Genomic DNA, 22,212 nt, shown 5'->3' on the forward strand with positions numbered 1-22,212 from the left:
GAATACCCAAAGAGCGTGCTCCTACCCATCACCCACTGTTACAGCCCTGCACAAGAAGAGCCTGATTGTTGCCCTGCTGCAGACTATTTCTGAAAACTGTGCTGCCACTTTGGGTCAGGTTCTTTTTGGCCATGGTCACAGCCAGTGACACTGGCAAAGAGTCAATCCGAGGAGCCAGTTTAATGACACAAGCATTGGTGTTGGGCAACATCTGCCTCATCCACAGCATTTCATGGATCACATACCAAGTGGTTTTTGATGCTTTTTGATGGATGATTTTCTCTAGTGCCCACCAAAACTAGGCAAACTAGCTACCAGCTGCAGGATATTTTCTAAGTGAAAGCAGTGCACCATAACAAGCTGAAGATTTTGGGCTTTCCCTGCCATTCCGTTCCTTTACTTTTAGCTGACTGGTAGGGAGAAGACATAAAACAATTAATTAACTCATCACATAATTACTGTTTCATCAAGTGATTTTAAAATATATATCTAACACGGTAACTGAAACTGTAAAAAATATGATGATGCTGTTTAAGACTGCAACATCAATAAAGTCATAAGGCACAACCACTGGGATCAGCACCACAGCCTGCAGTCACTAAAACCAGCTCTTTTGAATCTCAACCAACTATAAAGCAAATGCCCCATTATAAAACAAGAGATCATTTTCTTACTTCCCCTGCCTCATCTTTGCCTCTGCATTATTTAAAATGACTCAGTCATATGATACGCAAACATGCTCAGGTCAATGCTGCCTTGAACCCTTGGCTTTGTCCCCGAATGCTGAGTTCTGCAAAAGCCACACACAGCAGGGATGCTTGTAGGCCAGGCTGCTGAGCATGGGGTGGAATGCTGCATGTCTCCTACTTCCTCCAGCCCACCCTGGAACTGGCAGGCACTGAGCCCTGCTGGTTTACTGCCACTGCCTCACCCACAGAGTGGGGCACGAGGCAGGAGAGAGGAAATACATTAAGAGTTGTTCTGCTTTAGTGCATGAAGGCTGTGCAAAAAATAACCACGCTGGCTGTCATAAGAGGTTGATTAGCTCTTCTGTTGATCAGCAGGTGCTCTTTAAAGAAAGTACTTCTGGACCAGCTGTAGCCTTAATTGAGGCAAATCATGGCATTTGTTTGAACTGCTCTACTTGCACAGTTCTGCTTTTATCTTGCAGAGGCGGCTGAAAGATGGCACTGATCCTCCAAGTGTCAGGACTGCACCCAGTGTGTGGAGATGACACGGCGTCAGTGGGTCTGATACACACGGGCTATGAACGGGGGACTCCTGCTTTGAGACGTTGATGAGACAGAGGGACTGGCCGGCAGCTTCTGCAGCACTGCCCCAGCAGTTGGAGGGCAAACAGCATTCAGCAGCCCAACCCTCCCCGAGGGGCTTGGGGGTGAGAGGACAACTGGCTGGGGATGGCTGGTCACTCTGCAGGGACTCCTGTCCAGGTTGGGGCTGAGGAAAAGAGAAAAACACCACAGTGGCATTACACTCTGGATCTGGACACCTGCAGTCAAAGAAGCAATTCAATGTCAACTTCACAGCAAGAAGATCTAGAAACAGCCATGTTTTGGTGCACGTGACACTTATCTGATGCCTACATTATTTTTCTAAGTGTTTTCTAACATAGGTTGATAAAAATCTCAAGGTAAAAAAGCCACAGTGGAATGTCAAGAACTCACACTTTACTCAAGGAGTCTCAAAGTACCACTAAAACCCTCTGCAACAGAGGATCTATGTGTCCAGAGAAATGAAGCCATGAAGGGTCTGGAGCACAGGCCTTATGGAAGAGGAGGCTCAGGGGAGGCCTTATCACTCTCTACACTGATCTGAAATGAGACTGTTGTGAGGTGGGGGTCAGCCTCTTCTCCTCAGTAACTGCCAGAGGATGAGAAGGAATGGTCTCAAGTTGCACCAGGGGAGATTCAAGTTGGATATCAGGAAAAATGTCTTAGAAAGAACGGTGAGGCATTAAAAGAGGAAGGAGGTGGAGTCATCATCCCCCTCTCCGGAGGTATAGAAGGAAAGTGTAGTGCCAGCCGTGCACATACCTGATGCCTGCTGATCCAACAGCTGTGGGTCCTGAGATAGGCCTCTGCCTGGCAATGCTGCCATCAGGCTGGCAATGCCCTTGGGGGCTGAAGGGCAGAGACTCCTGTGCTGCCGGTGCGCTGTGCAAGCTCAGCAGAGCAAGGCCCTTGCCCAGCAGCTGAGCTGAAGTCTCTTGAGTTGCCCTTGCCTGGCATTGCTGGGGCTGCCTGCCCTCCTCTGGGCTGGTTAGCTTCAGGCACCTTGCCCTCTGCTTCCTCAGCTCCCGGGGTCTTGCTGCAAAACCCATCAGAGTTGCTTGTGAAGGACTTTTTGGAGGATACGGAATTAGACAGTGGTTTTGGCTTTCCTGAGCATGTAATGAATCTGAAACATGGGCAGAAGCACAGCAATTTACTGCTTCATCGTACTAAACGTGCTAAATGACTGACCATCTTGTCCAACAGTCAACCCATCACCACTACGCCCACTACCAGAAGCTCCCCAACCTCCTGTCCCAAGGCAGGACCAAGCACACCTGTGCCATTCCTGGCCAGTGCTCACCCTGACCTGTTTTAAGCACCCGAGTTCCCCATCCATCTCTCTGAAGTTCAATGCACAAAGATCACAGATGAGTTTTTCTTAGCCCATGTAATCCTCAGGTGCAGCACACACAAGAAAATGCATATTGGTGACTTACAGATATAACAAGCATATGTACATGCTTCAAAACCATCCTATATATAGCAGGGATCCAGTTGCTTGTCTATTAAAAGACCCAACTGCACCTAACTGCCTGATGTGCAGAATCCGTGGCAGGAACACTATCTAAAGAACGTGCCACCCAAACCTAGGCACAGAAAATTTGTGTTTATATCTCCTAATGCATTTTACTGTGCAGATAACCATATAAATTTTCCTACCACAGCATTTGCTTTAAAAATGACTAAATCTGACGTTTGTTTTTTTTTTGTTTTAAAGATACGCTGAAAGAATGGCATGCCTGACTCCAGAGTCTGAAATATCACTGAAAGACTCCAAAGCATGCAGATTATATAGACCTGATGCTTCATGCACTTTTAAATAGGAGCAGTTTAGTTCCAGTCACTTGTCCTTTCCTGGTCAGGATTATTTCCAGCAACGAGCTCTGATGTGTCCAGAAAATCACATCAAGTAGGACAAACTTCTACAGTTAAGTGGCTCTCCAAATCTTCAAACAAAGTCTCAACTCACAGAAGTCAAGTTCATTTTTAAGTACTTTGTTGAATAAAGTCAGTCAGTTGTTAAACTTCTATCAGGTATTTGCTCTGCAAAACACGTATGTCTGTTAGGGACAGTGACCAAAGGCTCTTGTTTTGTTTGTTCCATATGAACCTTGGTCATGAGGGCCAGTTGTGTATGATCTGGGTCATCCATTCCACCCCTAGGTGACACCAGATTTCAAACCATTCAGTCAACCTTGTTGACTTGTCAACCTCATTGACAGATCTCAACAACTACACTTATGCCCATCCACTTCTGTGAGGTACGGCATCGGCACGCTGAGATGTTTGGAGATCACAGCAAATCATTCTCAATCTAAAGAAATCATATTAAATCTAAAAATCATTTTACATCTAAATAGATCACTAGATCATGGTCTAAGTTTTTTTGTGGTCACCGGACAATAGGCCATTTCTTTACATTTTTCCTATCTGTTTCTATCCTTGTTAAGGAGATACCATTTACTTTACATTTTATACAGACGAGACTTTGAATTGCTCAATTATTTTTTCTAATTAGGATGCTTACATTTTTTGTTACAAATATATTTAGAAAAAAAATATTACATATTTTTCCAAATTTTAATAGCTTCATTTAGTCCTTGAAATAAATGTAAAACCACATCTCACACACTAATACCTACTGAAGCAAAAAATGTGACTATTAACAGTGGAAACAGATTTAAGTCATACTTTTTTAATCTCCTCTACTTGGAATAACCATTATTAATGTTTCTAATAACCTTAAATACGATATTCAACAACTCTGCTCTCATTCATGTAAGTGCAATTCCAGAGAGGTCTTTGGCTTTCTTCCTGAGCAAAAGAGCACATTTCATTTTTAAACACTCTACTGAATGTCTTCCCAGAATTCCCAGCAGCCCACTTGCACCTTAATCATCAGCTCAGACATTACCTGCATCAGTGCCAACTGGGGTAAAACAGCTCGGTCGGAACAACAGTATTTAACACTCACCTGACACCACCACAAATCAGTGACACAAGATGAAAGACAAAGGCACATCCTTCATCTAGCCAGAACGCTCAGATGGTGTAAGAAGAGCTTTATTTCCCTTAATTCTACAGATCTTTGTTGAAATACACCAACTGATGGCCAACACAATTGGTCACTATGTCCTGAGCAGACACTAGGTGCCAGACCTCATGAAACAACGCAGTTCCTATAAAATGTATCAGTCAACAGTCAGCAGCACTCGCCCCTACAGAAGGGTGTCAACCCTTCTCTAGAGGTTTAGGTCCAATACCTGAGGAGGACTGGGAGAGATAGGAGTGGCAAGAAGAATCAGGTGAAATCCCTTCAGTGAGATCCTCACCTGAGGTGTCCCTCAGCTCACTCTCAGCACCACTGGCTGGGCTGCAGCCTTCATCCTCTTCCTTATCATCTATAGCTAGCTTTGCTGCTGGGATGACACTTTCTTGCTGAGCTGTGTGCAGGCACCTGGACAATGGGAAGTGTATCACCATTGAGGATAGTCTTGAGTTGAGAACATGCAGTAAGCGAAGTGCAGGCAAACAATGAGTCTGCAGATTTAGCCACTTACAGTGCTTTGCCACTTACCTGCTGATATGCAGAATCATCCTAAATGGATCAGACGTAATGTCTGATCATCTGAAAGCATTCCTTTCCCTATCCCACTGCCTTCCCAGCAGGGATGAGCCACCCCAATCTGCAGGGCGAGAAGGCAGAAGGCTGTCCCACAGAACAGCCACCAGGTGGCCAAAGAGTTTGTTTTATTTTACAGCAGAAAACGAATCCCTGCTCTATTGCATAACAAGAATTCTCCCACACTCTCACCGCCGCTGATGCTGCTCTCTCCACACTCTTGGTGCAGAGAAGACGTCTTCCTGGCTCACATCTCCTCCTCCTACAGGGATGTCAGGGTTTTCTATCTTCAGACTGCGCAGTTTCAAGGAGCTCGCTGCAGGTGGCTGAAAAATGACACAAGTAGCCTTGATGACCTCAGGAACTTCTGCCACACTGGACCTCAAGGATCACAGAGGGATCGTAAACCAGACTGCACACCCTACGGGTGTTCTCTCACTCAGTTACTGGCCCTGTGACATGAACAAGCTAACCTGTACGGCCACAGTACTGCTCCACCATTGAGAACAACACACTTTGTATTTACTTAATCAACAGCAATCACCTCATAGACCTGACCACGCCAACATCAAACCACTGAAAAATCTTCTGATAAATAGTTATTGTAGAAATGCCACCAAATACTGTCATTTTGAGTTGGGCTTTGATTAGTAGGTTGACAAGAACATGGGGCTTGGGGTCCATAGAAAAGAGTGAGCCACTCAAACCACAGTGGAAACTCAGTTTATCATAAGATTTATGTGGGCGACCAGGCAGGAACATGAAGTATACAGGAAAAACATACACCTAGCTTTAGCCTCCTCGCACGAAGGGCCTTGATGGGGTTACCACATATAACTTGGCTGAGTCCTAAGAGAAAAGAAAAAAATAAATAAATCATTCCAGCATTTGGCGAACTGTGCTGTCTTTGAAATCAGTCAGCATCATTTCCTGCATACAAAGGGATGTAATATTTTATGGTGTAGGTTCACTGTGTAGCTCACATGGCTGACACTGATGCTAAGAGGCAGTTTCTCTGTTCCTCCCAGAATCTCTTTCTTCCTTCTCCTGCCCTGCCTCCCCCACTGTGCTGGTACACACATTTGTGGGGCTAGGCTAGGTAGTAAGAGCAGGGAACAGATCCAGATTAAAACAGAATATGGATTTTTTTTTTTTTTTTTTTTTTGTCATTTTTCAGCTGATCTTGAGCAGAATTTGGTTCTGTATATGCCTGTGCAGATGCTCTTGTCAAAACAAGAGACAAGGCAGCAAAGGAGAAGAAAGAAGCAGTGAGCATTTGGTAAAATGGTCACTATCAGTAGATCTAGTACCTAAAAAGTGAAATTATAGTCTCATTCTCTGGCAAGCTGTACTCAGCTTCCATGCACTTTTCTGAATGTACACCCAGCTGTTAATGCCACACTGCTTCATCCCAATCATCTTCCTAACTCCTACCTGCAGTCAGGAACTGAGGTGGGATTGGTGCCTGGGAGAGGCAACCACTGCTTCTCCTTATCTAGTCAGCCCCTTCAGAGATACTGGAATTTCAGAATCTAAGTCTCCCCAGGGAAATGAGGTAAGGATGCTTTGGGAAGTCCTACATTTCCTATGAACAGTGAATTCTCTTTCTAATCAGCTGTCCCCAGGAGTCCAGTCAGCAGGTTTCAAAGACATTTTTGTTCTCCAGTTTGATTTCCCTGACCTATGTTATGTCCATGCTGTCACCTGCCCCCAGAAGAACAAGGATGCAGCTGAGGAAGCATGGATGTCATTCATTCTGCATGAGCCTGGGAAGCACAGGGCCCTCCATCCTCATCTCTATTTGTGCTAACATGGTGGTGCTCCCATGTGCCAGAGGCAGGCTATCAGGGAACAGCAAGGCACTCGCACAACTGAGGTTTGAGCTAGCCTGCAGATCAGGTATGTGAAACCAAGGAACTGAATCTTTTTATTGATCCAACCCCGGAAACCCAAAAGGACGGAGTCGCTGATCACAGAATGACTTAGGTTGGAATGGACTCTAAAGATCACTGAGCTCCAACCTCAACGCCATGGGCAGAGCTGCCACCCATCAAAACAGGCCGCTCAGGGCCCCATCCAACCTGGCCTTGAATGCCTCCAGGGATGAGGCACCTGCAGCTTCTCTGGGCAAGTAGAAATGATATATCAAGTGGTTTTTGATGGTAGTTATCCTGCTGCAGTATAAGTCTGCAGAACACATACTGCACCTTCCAGAGCATAATCCACTGGGGAGCAATGTGCATCAGCATGCCTGTCTAGAGAACTTGTCTGTATGGATCGCATTACAAAGATTGAATAAGATGAGTCCAGGTTTCTTCATGTTAGCTGAGCCTGATGTAGCCGTGGCATAGTTAGGTGTTATTCAAAGCATCCAGGTTTCTGTCAGCAATAATAATATTCAGAAGCAGGTGGAGGTGAAGGAAGGAACAAGATTAAAAAATTACATTACCATGTGTCAAATCACTGGAGTCATCTGGAAACAGGTCTTCAGAAATAGTGGGATCTGGAAGAGGAGAGCTGCTGTACAACAGACAGGAACTGCTACACCTTCCTGCACTAGCAGACCACTGTGCAGTTCCAGGTCTGGAAGTTGTAGGAGGTCTTGGGCTGCATCCAGGCTGCCTTGCCATTGCACATGGACCTAAGAGAGAAGTTTTACCAGCATAAGCACAGTGGCTGTAAACCACACCACCACAATGCTGGTAGTGACAGCCACTCTACCAGTTATCAACTAGGGCAAACCACACACACAAGTTATGGAAAGCTGGGAATTGCAGTTATATTTTTCCAGACAGCCACTTCTGACACCAGAAAGAAAAGTGATAATTGAATTTCATAGTGGTATAGGATAGGATGGATTATACAAAAGCTAGTGGAGGCAGACAGAGCCTTGAACTCCTACCTGCTCAAATGCCTGCTGTCCAGGGAGCAGAGCAAGGCTGTGCCAGTAGCATGTGCAGCTACCAATTTGTAGGAGGGCAAATTTCATTTCAATGCCTAGATGAATAGCTTGCACTTTAAAGTATTGAGCATCTAGCAGCTCTATAATGGAGCTCTACAATTGGCACTGTAATACTATGGTCATTTCATTAAGAGCTGAGTGTTAGAGACCTTCAAGTTATCTTGGTTGTAGTTGTTCCTAAAGAACCGTGAAACACACAGCAGATGCAGAGTATGTATTTCAGTAGGAAAGAACAAAACATGGGGATGCCTAAACCTGACCATATGAACTTACCAGTTTATAGCCAAAGGCAAAAACATAACTCTAGCTACACTAGACAACAAAACAAACTAGTTTTGTGCTCATTCCACACAGTTTCCCTCAGTCCACGCTGTTACTAGTCTTCTGAACCACAGTTGATCCTGCCAAATGGGGATCACTGAGGGATCAGATTCTAATGGATTTTTTCACTACCATAGCTACTACTGCATCTAATGATCTGGATCCGCAGGGATTAAATAAATGACAAACGTATGTATTTATTCCAAAACAAACTAAATTTTTAATGGAGTACAGTTGGCAGGCAAATTGCAGCGGTGGGGGTCAGGAAGCCAACGACATTGCCAGCGTTAATGGGAAGCAACAGGAGCAGTTATAGGAAATAGTTTGTAATGTTTAATGGGATGTGGCAAAGTGCATGTAGCACGATATGTAAGAGTACAGACATTTGAACTATAACCAAGGCTACGAGCAAGGGGACAAAAGATTTATTTTCCACCCATTTACTCTATCCTAATGAATGTAATGGGCTTAATCATGGAGAAAAAGAACGTGGAATGGAGGTATTTCACGATGGTGCAGCTCAGTTGCTAGGAACCCGCTGCCACTAGGAAGTGGTAACCAAACTGCCTTTGGTATCATTACACCAGAGTAGAAAATCCTGCTACTTCCATGCAACATGGGATTGATTCCTACCATAGAAAGAAAATGCTGAGAGCAGCTGTTGAAACAGTTTCCAAACTTTGCTTCTTCTAATCACACACAAAGAATACTGAGCACAGGCTCCCAGCTACTGCTGGATTTACTCGATGCTTTACAAGTCGTTTGCATTTCTCTGATCTTGGTGGCCAGCACTGAACAGCTTTCATTTAAATTTGCAGCATGCTGAATTCCAGCTTCCCCATTTCCCACGTGAAGACGACCAAGTCCTTTGTCACTTCTCTGCAATTAAGCTTTGGCTCTGAAGAAGCCAGCTAGCTCTTTGGCTTTCCTTTTCACACTTCATAACCTGAAAAACGAACCCTGATGGGAAATCTGACGTACCTAACCATGAAATGTCTCTGGGCAAACCACCCTCCTCGATAGATTCCTTGATGATTAGCCAGTCCTCATTCATCTTACTGGAAGGAGAGACAGCAGTCTGGCTTGCTGGCATTCCATCCAAATACTCCAGGTGGGGAATGAGTTTTTTCACTTCAACTCTGTAATTGTAATCTAGTTCCTGGAGAAATTGAGAAAGTGATCATTTGAACAGTTTGCTTAACAGACTGTGGACTTTCATCAGCAATAAAACAGTGTTCAATTTCTATTACTGCCATACACTTTGAAATGCCTCTATGAAGTAAGCCCATTTGCTTTATCCAACAGAAGTAAACAACATACGAAGTTACCTTTCACTGTGTTTTCTACTCATATAATTTCTACTGAAATTCTGAATGCAAACAAATTACCCCCCACCCATGGCCCCTCTGCTGTTCATCTGCTGATGACTTAGAATTTTATCTTCATTATACTACATATGCTGTACAGAAGTGAAGGCATCCACCTGACGTCCACAGAAAGCCTGGGCATCCTCAGCATTTGCCCAACCTCTCCCCCTGGTTTTGTGATTCTCTGGTTGCCACATCAACAGTAAGGTGATAGCAAGACTGAAAATACATTACAAGTGCAGCTATGCTTGGTGATGGATGAAGGCACAGCTATAAACAAGCTGCAGTGAACGAGCTGCATTGATTTTCTGGGGCAGTCTTCAGGGTATTCGCGTGCAATTTTACACATCGTTAGAAGAGATGACTTATTTCAAACTATGCTATCTTCTGCAGGAGGTTGCATGCCAACAGCAGGTGCACAAGAGACTGAAATTGACTGCTTTGGGATTTCATTTCCATGCGCTGGAACAACAACACTATCACTTCTGACATACATGGTCTCACTGACAAGCAGTGGGGAAAGCATTGATGCAGCCCCCTTCTGTACATGCGGGTGGAGCTGACCATGAATAAAATCATTTGTGAACCCATCCCAAGGTCTGGGACCTCTAGGCAACAAAACAATCCAGAGCAGTTACGACTGTACACCGTGAATTGGTCCAGTTTTGTGGATGCCAGCAGTAGAAAGACATTTCCATGTAGCACTTTCACCTCTGGGAAAGTTTAGCAATATCTCAGGGCAGCGGGGCATTCAGCTTTGCAATCATAGAATGGCTACGGTTGGAAAGGACCTCAAGGATTATCAAGCTTCAACCTCCCTGCTGCACGGAGGGCCACCAACTTCCATATCTAACACTAGACCAGGCTGCCCAGGAATGTAATGGAAATACTGCAGTGGGAAATAGTCTTGGATAATAAATGGCTGTAAAAGGTGGTGGTGATCTCATATGCTTCAATAAGTATAAAACAAGAGCACGTTGCTAGTGGCAGAAAATGCATAGGTGGTTTCCCCGAGACATATCAGCCACCTATAAATGAATTGCTTGATGCAGATTGATGCCGTGCTTTCCAGGATATCACAAGCAGTGTTAGAAAACCTCGCAGAGCTGTCATGAACAGAAACCTTTTGGAGATAGCTGGATGGCTGTACACTCCCTCCCTCCACACAGCACAGCAGCAAGGCTGGCAGAGGGAGCTCACCAAATAAAGCGTGTAATTGTTGTTAAGGGGCAGACACCACACTCCTCCAACTGAGCCTTTCATCTTAATTTAGAAAGTGAGTCAACCAATCACCACGCTACCACGTACCGCATGTGCTCTGAGCAGAGCCTGGGCTGCAGCCAATCTGCAGCCATGTCCTGCTTAAGCAGAGCATCATGTTACGCTCATGGTACATTACTGCAAGAGAGGCTGCAACATTTATCATTGGGTTGTTGCTGTTGGTTTAGATAACAGAGGAAGATGAGCTCATCTGAAAATCAAATTACAGAGAGCGAGCAGGCAGTATGAACAAAGAGCAGTAAACCTAGCTGGGCCATTCCATACGTTGGAAACAAGTAAATGGGAGAGCTTGTACAGAGCTACAGCAAAGCCACACAACAAGAAGATTGAGCAATCAGAACCCATGTCTCACTCTTTTCTGTATTTCAGGTGATTGTCCATCAGAAGCAGGCAGTGCTTCCTTACTGTCAGAATATTTGGGTTTTTCTCTCACAATTACATCTTCGACAAGAGAGGAATGTTGATAGAGAAATCACTGTGAATATAAACAGCTGCAAGAGTGGTCTCTGAAGTACACTCCTAACAGCTCAAAACAGAAAATGAGTGTGTAATACTGTGTTTTGGATTCCAGAGAGGAAAATCATGATAACTAAAGCACTACCTTTTGCTGCTGCTTTTATCGAGGGATACAACCAAACCAATAATTTCATCTCAGAAACTCTTGCATCTTAAAAATGTGGAGATGCAAAATATCCACTATATTATTGAGTTTCACTGATAACACCTCAGTTTTCTGGACTAAGTCTAGGACAAGTATCAAATCCATCCTTTCATTAAGGAATTAGTGGTATGGGTATGACCCCTTTGAAACACACAGGGAAGCTATGGAACATGGCACAGTGGATACGCAGCCCCCGCTCCTGCTTTCTTACATTATTGACTCCTTATGGCACCACTGTGGGATGTGCCATCCTTAGTGAATACTGTAGATTATGTACCTACATATATGTGGATGAAAGTACATAGCATGGCAGCTGCAAGCTGTCCTTTGGTATGTACTAGACCTCATGTGACCAAAATGAAGAACAGTCTTTTCTGAATAATTTCTTAAACTCCACTTTTCTTCCAGTTACCTCCTGAACAGATGCCAATATGCTTTTTGTTATACCTCAGGAATGCTAATATTTTCAAGTTAGGTAAAATGAAAGAGAGCAGTACAGCTTTAAAATCATAAAATAAAATAACATTAACATAAACATAAGATTAGATCTTCCTTACTTTTCTAGCGGACCACCCTGAAACCCAAGGCAGATCATGTATTGCTTTATCATCATCTCTATGACACAAAGAATCTCCTGCACTTACCAGAATACCTTTTTAAGAACTGATTTTATCATTTCAGTATTTAAGAGATGTACCTCCAGCTTTTACAAAGGTCTTTTTGGTCATTGCATTTTAACCCTTTCAGGGAGAGGACAACAAGCAATTCCTACAATACAGCTTTTGCTAGTTACTTCAAGCATCTACTCTAAGTTTTGAGAATGGTGATTCTGAAGAAACTGATGTTCCAGGTGATCCTTCAAAAGAATACAAAAGCCTAAAGAATGCTATCTAACTGAGAAATTTCAGTTGGCACACCTCATAAGAGGAACATTAGCTACTTTCTAACTGGCTGTAAAAAACCCTGACAAGCTGTAAGGACCCATGCAACTGAGGTCCATGCTCTCATTGGTCCCCCTTTAAGATTTCATATCACATGGTTGAGTCCTAAGATGATTTTTAGTTTAATCCCATTCTCACAGGTAGGAAGTCTCACACTGACAGGGAATAGGCCTGACTCCTGACCAGAACTCCTTGTATGTCATTTGTGCTTACGTGAGAGACATCCACAAGAGGACAAGATCTACACAAACAAAACATGGGAAATGTGTCCCACCTCACCACTCAGATTAATACAATTGAAAGACATATTTCTCATTTGCAACACACATTTTAAAAACACTACAAAAAATAACATAATCTGTACAAACCATGCTCTCACCTCTGCAGATTCTGCATTTGGCTTTAAACAAATAAGGTTGCCCTGAACTGTCAGGCTGCTCAGTTTGCAGCAAAGCCCCAGGTATTGCATCTGGTTGATGTCCTCAATATTGTTTCCTTCCAGGTCCAAAACCTCAAGGTGATCCAAAAAGCTCAGTGGGCACAGGTCTGAGATTTTGTTGTAGGCTATGTAGAGTTCCTCAGCAGAAGGAAACAGAAGTATTAACAGGTTCACATTAGTAACACTCAGTATTTGCAAAATGAAGACTACAATTAAAGAGAAAATATCAAGCGAAGACAGATAACAAATCCTTGTTTGGCAGGACACATTGATACTTACTTTTAGAGAGCTGAAGGCAGAGATTCCATCTAAATCTAAGAGCCCACAGCAAACCATCCACAGCATGTGGAGATGGGACAACGTGGTTCCGAGATCCCTTAAGAAAGAAATAATGGAAGCTCCATTGGAATGGGCAAAGGAACTCAGGACTCGCTTTCTTTTCCCTAGAATTAGGTCATTGCTACCTTCTTCAAAACACATTTTTTACAAGAATTGTCATTAAAAATGTCACCTTCAAAGATGGAAATGCAATTATAATGCAAGCTTTTCCTCCACAGAGATCCTTGCTCGTGTGCCAACATGCCTCTCCAGTTCTGCTTGAAAAAGATTCTTCCAAGAGCTGTGTCATGGTAGTTCTCTCATAAATTGCACCTACGTGCTAAGAACTGAGTGAGGATTATTTATGCTGGCACCATTTACTCTACACATATAAACCCAAACTAACATATTTAGACTGACTCACAGTCATCTTACTCTGTAATTCCACTGAGTTACCTCTTTTGTGTTTTTGCAATTGAAAGGAATGGCACTCTCACCAGATAACATTTTTTTCCAATCCGCAGAAAATTAGAATTTGTTCCATCCACTTTGCAGCTCCAGCAAAATGTAGAAAATGAACGATTTGTATGAACTCCAAACTTTCCAGTCCTAATCCAGAGAATCATACACCGACCTGTTTACCTCCATGTATGTGGGATGTCCATACTGTATCACAATAGTACCATTGGAGAAAAAGGCATCACAAAATGCAAAAGAAGTGACAAATCAACATGGGGAACTGGGAGCACCTTCTGTCTTTGGTAACACTAAGTTGCATGAAGCCATTACTAAATTAAAAAAATAATAATAAAATGCATTGCCTTATTAAACCCCAAGCCAACCCAAAGGAGCCCAGAATTCTTTCCCATAGCTGTGACACCAGACTACCTGTATTATAAAGAACAAATTAATTGAAGTGAGCAACTAAACATAGAGGCTAAGATAAACTTATCAGAGGAGGAAGAGGGTCAACTGGAGTTCCTACAAGAGAGGCTCTTGGACTTCAAAACTGTGGATTAGTGAACTTTTATAATATATACATTAACACATTTTCTAGGGAAAAATTGCAGAAGATAAAAGAATATGGTCACACGATCTCTTCTCATCTTGCAGCACATGTAATAGCTTGCTTATTTGTGCCTTATCTCTGTGGGCGATGGGGAAAAAGAACAGCTTTGTGCTGCTCTCAGAGAACTTCGTGCAGCTTTGATGCAGATTTGCAGCAAAAGAGATCACAGCAAATTGCATGCTCCAGGGCTGCTGCACACCAGTCAGTCCACTGGCTCAGGAGTGCTTTCACAAGTGGGACTGAGGTATCATTATCTGCTTTTTTTGTTATTTTTCCACTGCATGAATTCTTGGGACAAGCCACGGCAAGAGAAAACGGTCAAAGCAAAGCAAGTCAGAAAAATCGCTGTCAAATGACATATCTCTCTGTCAAAGGCTGTTCCTTGTATGTCATCGCATCTCCGGACCTTGTAAAAGAGCTTTCAGAGACTATCTGCACTGTGCTTATTTCATAAATAGAGCAAACAGTCATCCCAAGGCTTCCTTAAGGAACAGATGTCTTCCCAAGCAATAGTTACAGAAATTTATCATTAGATTTGTAAGCTGCGTGCCCATAATAAGAAAGAAATTAAATTAAATGTAAAAGCAGAACCTACCATCAGCCAGGGCCAATACACCAGTAGGCTCAAATACAGCAGGCACGAGTAATGCAAAGGAAATATATTGCTCACTTCATGGCCCACTTAGAGTGCCGATCAGTTTTTCAATTTTCAGGCTAATTTTGGTGCAGAATCACCTTTTCTGTAAGCCAATGGACACAAGTCAATGAGAGTGGTCATCCCCACTGTCACACTGCTGAAGTAAGTGCTTCTGATGAACACTGCGGATTGGTCTAGAGGAAGTGAGGACAATCCTAATGCAATTCCCTTAGATGTGGTATGGTATAATCCACGATTTCAATTGTCTTGTACTTCTTACCTAACATGGTGTTTTACCACAAAAGGAATTTCTGATAGTACGTTTGTTATTATTGTTTTTCTTTCTGTCAATACACAGGATGGCAAAACAAAGCCATTTGTTCATTCCCAAATGGCTTTACACAAAGCCCTGAGAAGAAACAGCCACCCCTTCTCCTGCTAAAATACATTTGGAAGAAGCAGTCCTTGCTCCTACCCAGAGGTCAAATGGTCCCAGAGTTAAATCATATTTTCCCCCATGTGTGAATTGGACAGTTATGGTTTTCAATTCCAGAGCTGGCTTCGGCTGAATCAAGTGCACATGAACGTGACCAGCTCCTGCCTGCACTGCCTACAGAGTCATGCACAGCTCTGTATTCACTGTGAATTATGAGCTAATGCATCTTCAGGCACTCTCCTGGCTGCTGGAGGGGTGAACTTTTTGGGCAACAGTCAAATATTGGCCCTGCAGCTCTTTATTCCCGCATCCACAGTGAGTGATGTTCACTCTGAGACATTACTGCAGCAAAGTGCACCTGCAAATACTTTATTTGGTAACTAACAAAAGGCTCATCTGGAAGCTGTGTCAATCTCACTGCAATATCAGAAGAACTCCCTCATTAATTACTGCACAGATGATCCCTCCTGAGAGTACGGCTGCTGTAAGGCTGCAGGGTTAAACAGCAGCGTAGCTCGGAGCGAGCAGCTCCCAACGGACAACTGCGTGCACCTGCACTCCTGAAAACACTTCTGAAATATTCTGGCTGGTGGGAGGAGAACTTCAGAGCATGCAAGAGAAGGGAGTGCCTCCTCTGCGCCTAGCCCTGCTGCATCTGGCATGTACAGCTTCCAAGGATCAGGGCAACGTGGGTTTGTAAGCGTGCATCGAATCATAAAGGTTGGAAAAGACCTCTAAAATCGTCTAGTCCAACCATCTAGTCCAACCCCACTGCTCCCACTAGCCACATCCCTCAGTGCCACATCTCCACAGCTCTTCAACACTTCCGGGATGGTCTTCCACCACTCCCCTGGGCAACCTGTGCCACTGCATCACCTCTCTTTCTGAGAAGAAATGTTTCCCAATAGCCAACCTCCTCTAGCACAACTTCAGGCCATTACCTCTCTGTGTGCATGCAAGGGTGCTGTGCAAACAGCTAACGGATAGAAGGAACCAGAGGACACCACAGAGGAAACATAGCTCCATTAATATACACATCAGCTAATTCAGTTCTGGAAGGCAAGTGTCCTATCCTGAGTGATGTGGAAGCTGGCAACTTCACAGGAAGGGCAAGGAATTAATGGGCAAAACAGCTATAAATTTTCCAGTGGTTTGTATGGGTCAGGTATGATGCAGAAAGATGGAGCACAGGGTGAGAACGTATGCATCATCACTTTGGTTGTGACAAACAGGATTATAGCCTCTGAGGTAACAAAAACCAAAGTTCTCTGGACTAATTGCCCCACAAACATAACCGAACATCTGCCTACAGAACATATGCTGAACACCCAAACACATTTTTAGCACCTAAAAGTGCTAGGAAACCAACGTAGGCTTTCCTAGTTTCATTGTAACGCCACAAACTTACATATACTCATATATAACTTTTTTCTCCCCCCATGAAAATGAATAAACAGAAGGGTTTGAAAGCTCCAGACACTGCTGCAAGGAATGGAACTCACTGAACAGCTTTGTGTTCCATGAGGGTCTTGGCAGCACCCTCTCACTTGTGCACAACCATTCAAGATTTTTCCCATGAAATGCAATGCTCCCATCTTGTCGTCACTCCCCAAAGCTTGGGGAAGAGCACAGGGGCAAGGAACAGTTTGGCTCACAACACCTAATAATAGTTTGAGAAATAATAACATGTTCTTCCATTAATCCAGCCTCCTTGTTCTTCAGGGATTGACTCATTTGAGCCAAAATTCTGCTGGATGAAAAACAGACCTCCAGAGCCAAATCCTGTTCTTGGTTTCACTACAATAAATCTTGGGTAGCTCCACTGAGCTCAAGCTACCCAGTAAACACAACAGCACAGCCCTAACAGAGCATAGTCCTGCACATCCATCAGCTTCAAGATCATTGTTTCTTTTGGAAATTGCTTTAGAATCATCCACCTATAAATAAAACACTAAATCCACTGAACTTGCAAACAATACTTGAAAGCACACACACATCTGTGAAATAAATCTGCAGTAGCAATATATCTGAAATTGGGCTTGATGCTGGTATTTATTTTTAAAGGTCACTTAAAGTGAACATGCCGGTGACTGGAGGGAATCTGAATTTAAGAGTGACTGAGCTCATGTCTTACAAAGTAAAGAAAGAAAACCACTGATCTACAGAGACCAAGCTGAACTTACCAAGCCATACAGCGACGACAACGATCCAGTCCATATGTCAGTACACAATGATTCTGCTGTACTGATCATTCTGACATCAGAAGCAAAAACTTTTAAGGCCTGAAAATTATTTAAATCAGTAACACATGTTCCAATAGGAAGCTTACAAATAGTTTCATTGTACTCTCAAACAGCTGTAAAGCGTTCAGAATTATAAAACTGATTGTATGCACGTGTTGCCCTTGATCAAATCCATGACACACCCCAACCCTGCAAGCAATGCTAAGGCAATGTCCTCATGCCCTTGCAGTATCCTTTTGCTATCAAGTCCAACTTTGCATTTGAATGCAAAGAGCTGGCTGCTTCACAGTTCTGCAGCCTTGCTTGGTTACATACCTACTCTTCACAATGCAAGCTGCAAGATGCTGCAGCTGTTGGCTTGGATGCTCTGTCTTGCATCTCACAGCCACTGTACTCAGGTGGCAGTAGGGTGCCTCTGTTGTCTCATTTTTGGGGGTGGCCTGGCATCATCTCAGAGTTTTATTTCAATTTTTTGTTTGTTTACTTGCTTATAGAAAAATAATTTAAGCTCTCAGGTGAGAGACAGGAGATGACAACAGAGGGCAAACCCAGCTGCTGAGCCACATGGGCAGCCCATTGCCGTCATGCTGCTTGGGACACTTCATACATTATTGCCTCTTCTCACTGGCTCATTGAACTCATCATAGCAACTTGAAAGCCCTTCGTTCTCCTTGTCAGATTGTATCTCATTTTAACCAAAAGTGCTTGTAGAGTCCAAGAGGACAGAGGTCTTTGTAAATGAAATGGAGAACTGATCTGCACCGTAACTACTTGTTGTTCTGCACAAACTAACCCAGACATTTAATTCTGTTAAAGCTAATGGCATTGCAAAGTGACCTGAAGCTTTAGTTTCAAATGCTCTCATTTTTGTCTGCTATCACAAAAGCTAGAGGAGAATTACGGGCTTGATCAAAGTCGATGTACTTGCAGTCATGCACAGTGATCCTCTAAACACACAAGTACGTACCACACTTGTGGGAAAGATGGTGAATTTTTTTCTTAATTTCCCTTTGATCTTTAAAATTGCTTGTCAGCATAGCTACCTAGTAGCATTTTATGAGGTAGTGCAGTGGTAACAGTGACCAATCAGTTGTTTTAACTCAGCTCCTGCAGCACCAAAGTAATAAGGGTTGCCAGTGTGATGCTGCAGGCCAACGCTTGCCCTTGACCTTTTTTACTCACCATGAAGCTGTGCCACCACAGTGATGCTGCAGAACCCAGCACAGTGCTGCAACTTACGCACTCCTTGAGAGCAAGGGAATTTTCAAACAAAGAGCAAAGCTCAGGCAATAAAACTGTCACACCCATGTATCAATTGTCCCTCAGTAGAGCTACTGCCATTTCCTATAGATCTGGCAGTCCTTCACTCTCACTGTTGAAAGTTTACATACAAAAAGTAAAGGATAATGAAACCATGATTAAAGAATGAGTTATTTACAATGTAGGAGCAAATCCCACAGCACTTTGAATTTCCTGCATGAATACCTACTAAGATTCCCACATGTTGTGTGCCTGCTTTGCAGGATGTTCCAGGTCTGAGCTTTGGCAGAACGTGACAGATATATTGCAACTTTGATTGAGTGCAGATCTCATCTTTCAAAATCAACGCCCGAAACCTCTAATGCTGCAGATTAAGCAGGGGGAATATTTCATAAAAGTTCCACATGAGCTGACAAGATTCTCCGGTGTTAAAAATCTTAAAAAAAAAAACAAAAACAAAAACAAAACAAAACCACACAACCCTTCATAAGATTTCTGTTACTGAAAGTGATGGTAGGTTTCATTATCAAACCTTTATCTCTGGGTTCTCCATACAAAGATCACAGAGGGCAGCTTGAGGCAAAGAGTGAAGAATGGGCGCGCGATACTCGCTGACTGAATCCCAAAACTCACTTCCTAAAACATCAAGGCATTTTGGTATTTCTTTTTGCAGGTATTGATCCATCCGTCCCAGAGAGACCTGATGCAGTCTGTAACAACCTCAGGGCAGAGGGATAAAACTTCGCCAAAGAGCAAATCAGAAATAAATCCACAGAAAAAGAAGTGTGCAAGTGGGAAAATAGCAACATGTCCTCAGCGTACAGTAACGTGTCCACAGAAAATGAGAACAACTAAATCAACTCCCATATGGAGAATGTTTTATAGAAATTAGATTATTAAAGCTGCTTGTGCAATGAAATCCTATTTATTCCTTCATTGCATATTCATATTGCTTGCAGTTACCAACCAATTAATAGAATTGAAAAGCTTCATTCCCTTTCCCCATCCTTCCCTTTTCCAAATCAGCACTTACCTTGCACTCCAAGGCAACTTAATTTCCAAGACTTTTGCAAATTTCCAAAACATAAACTCCAAGAAACATAATTTCCCACTGAACATAATGATTTTCCAAAAAAAGCAACAAAACAAATATACAATAAACCACGAGGCAGACAAACTCTCAGAAGACAGAATCAAAGCAACCTGCAAACACAGCACATGATGCTATCATTACTTTCCTGCCTGTTTCTGCAAGGCCAGTCCCTCCTGATGGCTGCTTGGACCACAGCTGTTGAGGAAATGAAGGCACGTGGATAACTTCATCAGCTATGGCCTATCGACTACTGCTTCCCAGCCCAATTCTTTGGGTTTTCTCAGATGACAATTATAACCATCCTGTCTTACCACTGACTAAAGCATGTATTTTCATAAGCAATCTCCAGCTCTGACATCTGAAACACAGCAGCTTCAAACATGAATAACTAGATATACAAAGCATTTATTTGCTGCCAGGTATCTGCTAGTTACCACTAACATTGCTATTTATCATATTATAGCAGTATCCACAATATGCACTGAGATCACGACCCCATGAAGAAAAGCCTTGCAAGTAACTCATAAAAAGACTCCACCTGTCCCTGGTAATACATAAAGCAAACAACTGAGATTGAAGAGATGGCAAATTTCTGCAGCTATTTCTACTAAGAGACCACAGCTAATCTCAAAACACAGTTGTATTTTTGAAGCCTTGGTCCAGTGGCTCAGCCACAAAGCCACTGAATTCCTGTAATCTGTAAATTGCTGCCACTGCATCTCCAGGTGGTACAAAGAGTGAGGATGCCCCCTGTAATCCCACAGATTGGAGTCAGGTGAACACAAGATCCCCCCACAAGGCTTCTCAACCACTAAAAGCAGCTGGCAGTAGCTTAGCTAGCTGCTACTTTTAAACAAGCAGTACTTGTAAGACTAAAGCAGAGGCTAATATATAAATATATAATTTCAGAGGTGCCCCTTGGAAGAGATAAGTATTTTGTTGATGAAAGAAAGGGAAATAGTATACAAGGGGTGAGAGCCACCGTTGCAGCTTTTAAAAATGTGGATACACGTATTTGTCTCTGCTTGCTGAACTTGAAAGAATAAGGGCTGCTTTCTGCAGAGGAAAAAGGCAGGATGCCTCTGTCCTCAGACTTTCTCAAGAGAAGGGAAAAGCTGAACAACATCTACTGCCTCCTCTCTAGTCTCCCATTCTCCTGGAACATGCAGTCCTGATAGTACATTCCCCCATATTTTTCCCAAATATTTGAGAAGTGGTGTGTCTGTTTAGATGGTGGGCAGAAAAGAAGCATGACAATTCATTGAACGGTGAACTTACCTTAGCTTGCAGGCAGTTGCTGACAATTTGTTGCAAATGTTTTCTGTTATTTACCTAATTTGCTATTTCACTAGTCACGTTCATGCTGCAAAAAGTGTTGTGTTATGCTTACTATCTCACCAGAAAGAGAAGTATGTGGGGAAAGAGCCTCCTGCACCTCACTGGGTTGCAAGGGAGCTTCAACTGGGGAAGACAACATAGAATGTAGGCTGCTGGAGATGAGAATCAGGTTTTCCTAAAGTCTAAAGCAGACTGGCTAAAGGTACTTTACTGAAAATAATCCAGTCAACTAAAAATAGCTGTGTTTCTATCCCCAAATCATTACTTTTTTTTTTTGTAATCAATAATATGCATGTCCTTAAAACCATCACTGCTAAATAAAACTTGAGGTCACAGCAATTTTGCCAAGGTTTATGATATTCCCAGGGATGTGCAGGCATTAATACAGAGATTAAGTTTCAACTCAGATGCTTTCTTTCCTAGCTCCTGGAAAGCACCCAAAGTCCTCAAAGAATATCTTAAGATAGACTTCACAGCAACCTTATTTGCTGAAAGGCTTTCAGGCTGCCTACACACAAGAAGCAGTAGAAGTGCTTTCTAAAGAAACCAACTTGCATTGGAAAATAAATGCTTTCCCCACGCAGAAAAAACAAGTGTAAAAGCAAGCAGTGCTGCTCTAGGCACTGAAATACGGACACAAAGAGATTCAGATAGACCAAGTGAGAGCAGCAGTTCTCTGTGTGTGACAGTATAATGTAATGCAACAGGACCCTGATCTCTTATTAAGGGCTGTAAGCACTACTGTAATACAAAGAGATCACCTGTTGACAAACACCTGTGTCTTTAAAACAAGTACCTGACATGAATATAGAAAATAGTTTGCAATTTTATCTATTGTAAAAGATCTGCTGCAAAAAGCAGGTTGTATTTATATATCAGACACAGAAATTCTCTAATTGCAAAAAAAAAAAAAAAAAAAAAAAAAAAAA

At 42.9% G+C, this 22,212-nt stretch overlaps 1 protein-coding gene across 4 annotated transcripts in view; it reads right to left on the reverse strand.

The window, feature by feature from the left end:
- Positions 1-367: 367 nt before the first annotated feature.
- Positions 368-22,212, reverse strand: part of LRRC56 (leucine rich repeat containing 56) — a 53,402-nt gene continuing 31,557 nt past the window's right edge. For 2 of the 4 annotated variants that reach the window (XM_042814230.1, XM_042814231.1), the window contains exons 6-14: positions 13,169-13,265; positions 12,830-13,027; positions 9,182-9,359; positions 7,367-7,558; positions 5,702-5,766; positions 5,110-5,243; positions 4,559-4,752; positions 2,055-2,418; positions 368-1,458 (exon numbers count right to left, since the gene is read on the reverse strand). In XM_042814230.1, coding sequence (XP_042670164.1) covers positions 1,242-1,458; positions 2,055-2,418; positions 4,559-4,752; positions 5,110-5,243; positions 5,702-5,766; positions 7,367-7,558; positions 9,182-9,359; positions 12,830-13,027; positions 13,169-13,265 — 1,639 coding nt within the window. In that variant the 3' untranslated portion in view covers positions 368-1,241. The remainder of the gene's footprint in view (positions 1,459-2,054; positions 2,419-4,558; positions 4,753-5,109; positions 5,244-5,701; positions 5,767-7,366; positions 7,559-9,181; positions 9,360-12,829; positions 13,028-13,168; positions 13,266-22,212) is intronic. The other 2 variants (XM_042814233.1, XM_042814232.1) reach the window with 2 other exon arrangements.

This window comes from Centrocercus urophasianus, unplaced genomic scaffold, assembly GCF_019232065.1.
Source record: "Centrocercus urophasianus isolate 14NV4802_14NV808 unplaced genomic scaffold, USGS_Curo_1.0 seq_14, whole genome shotgun sequence".
In the NCBI taxonomy this organism is placed as follows: Eukaryota; Metazoa; Chordata; class Aves; order Galliformes; family Phasianidae; genus Centrocercus; species Centrocercus urophasianus.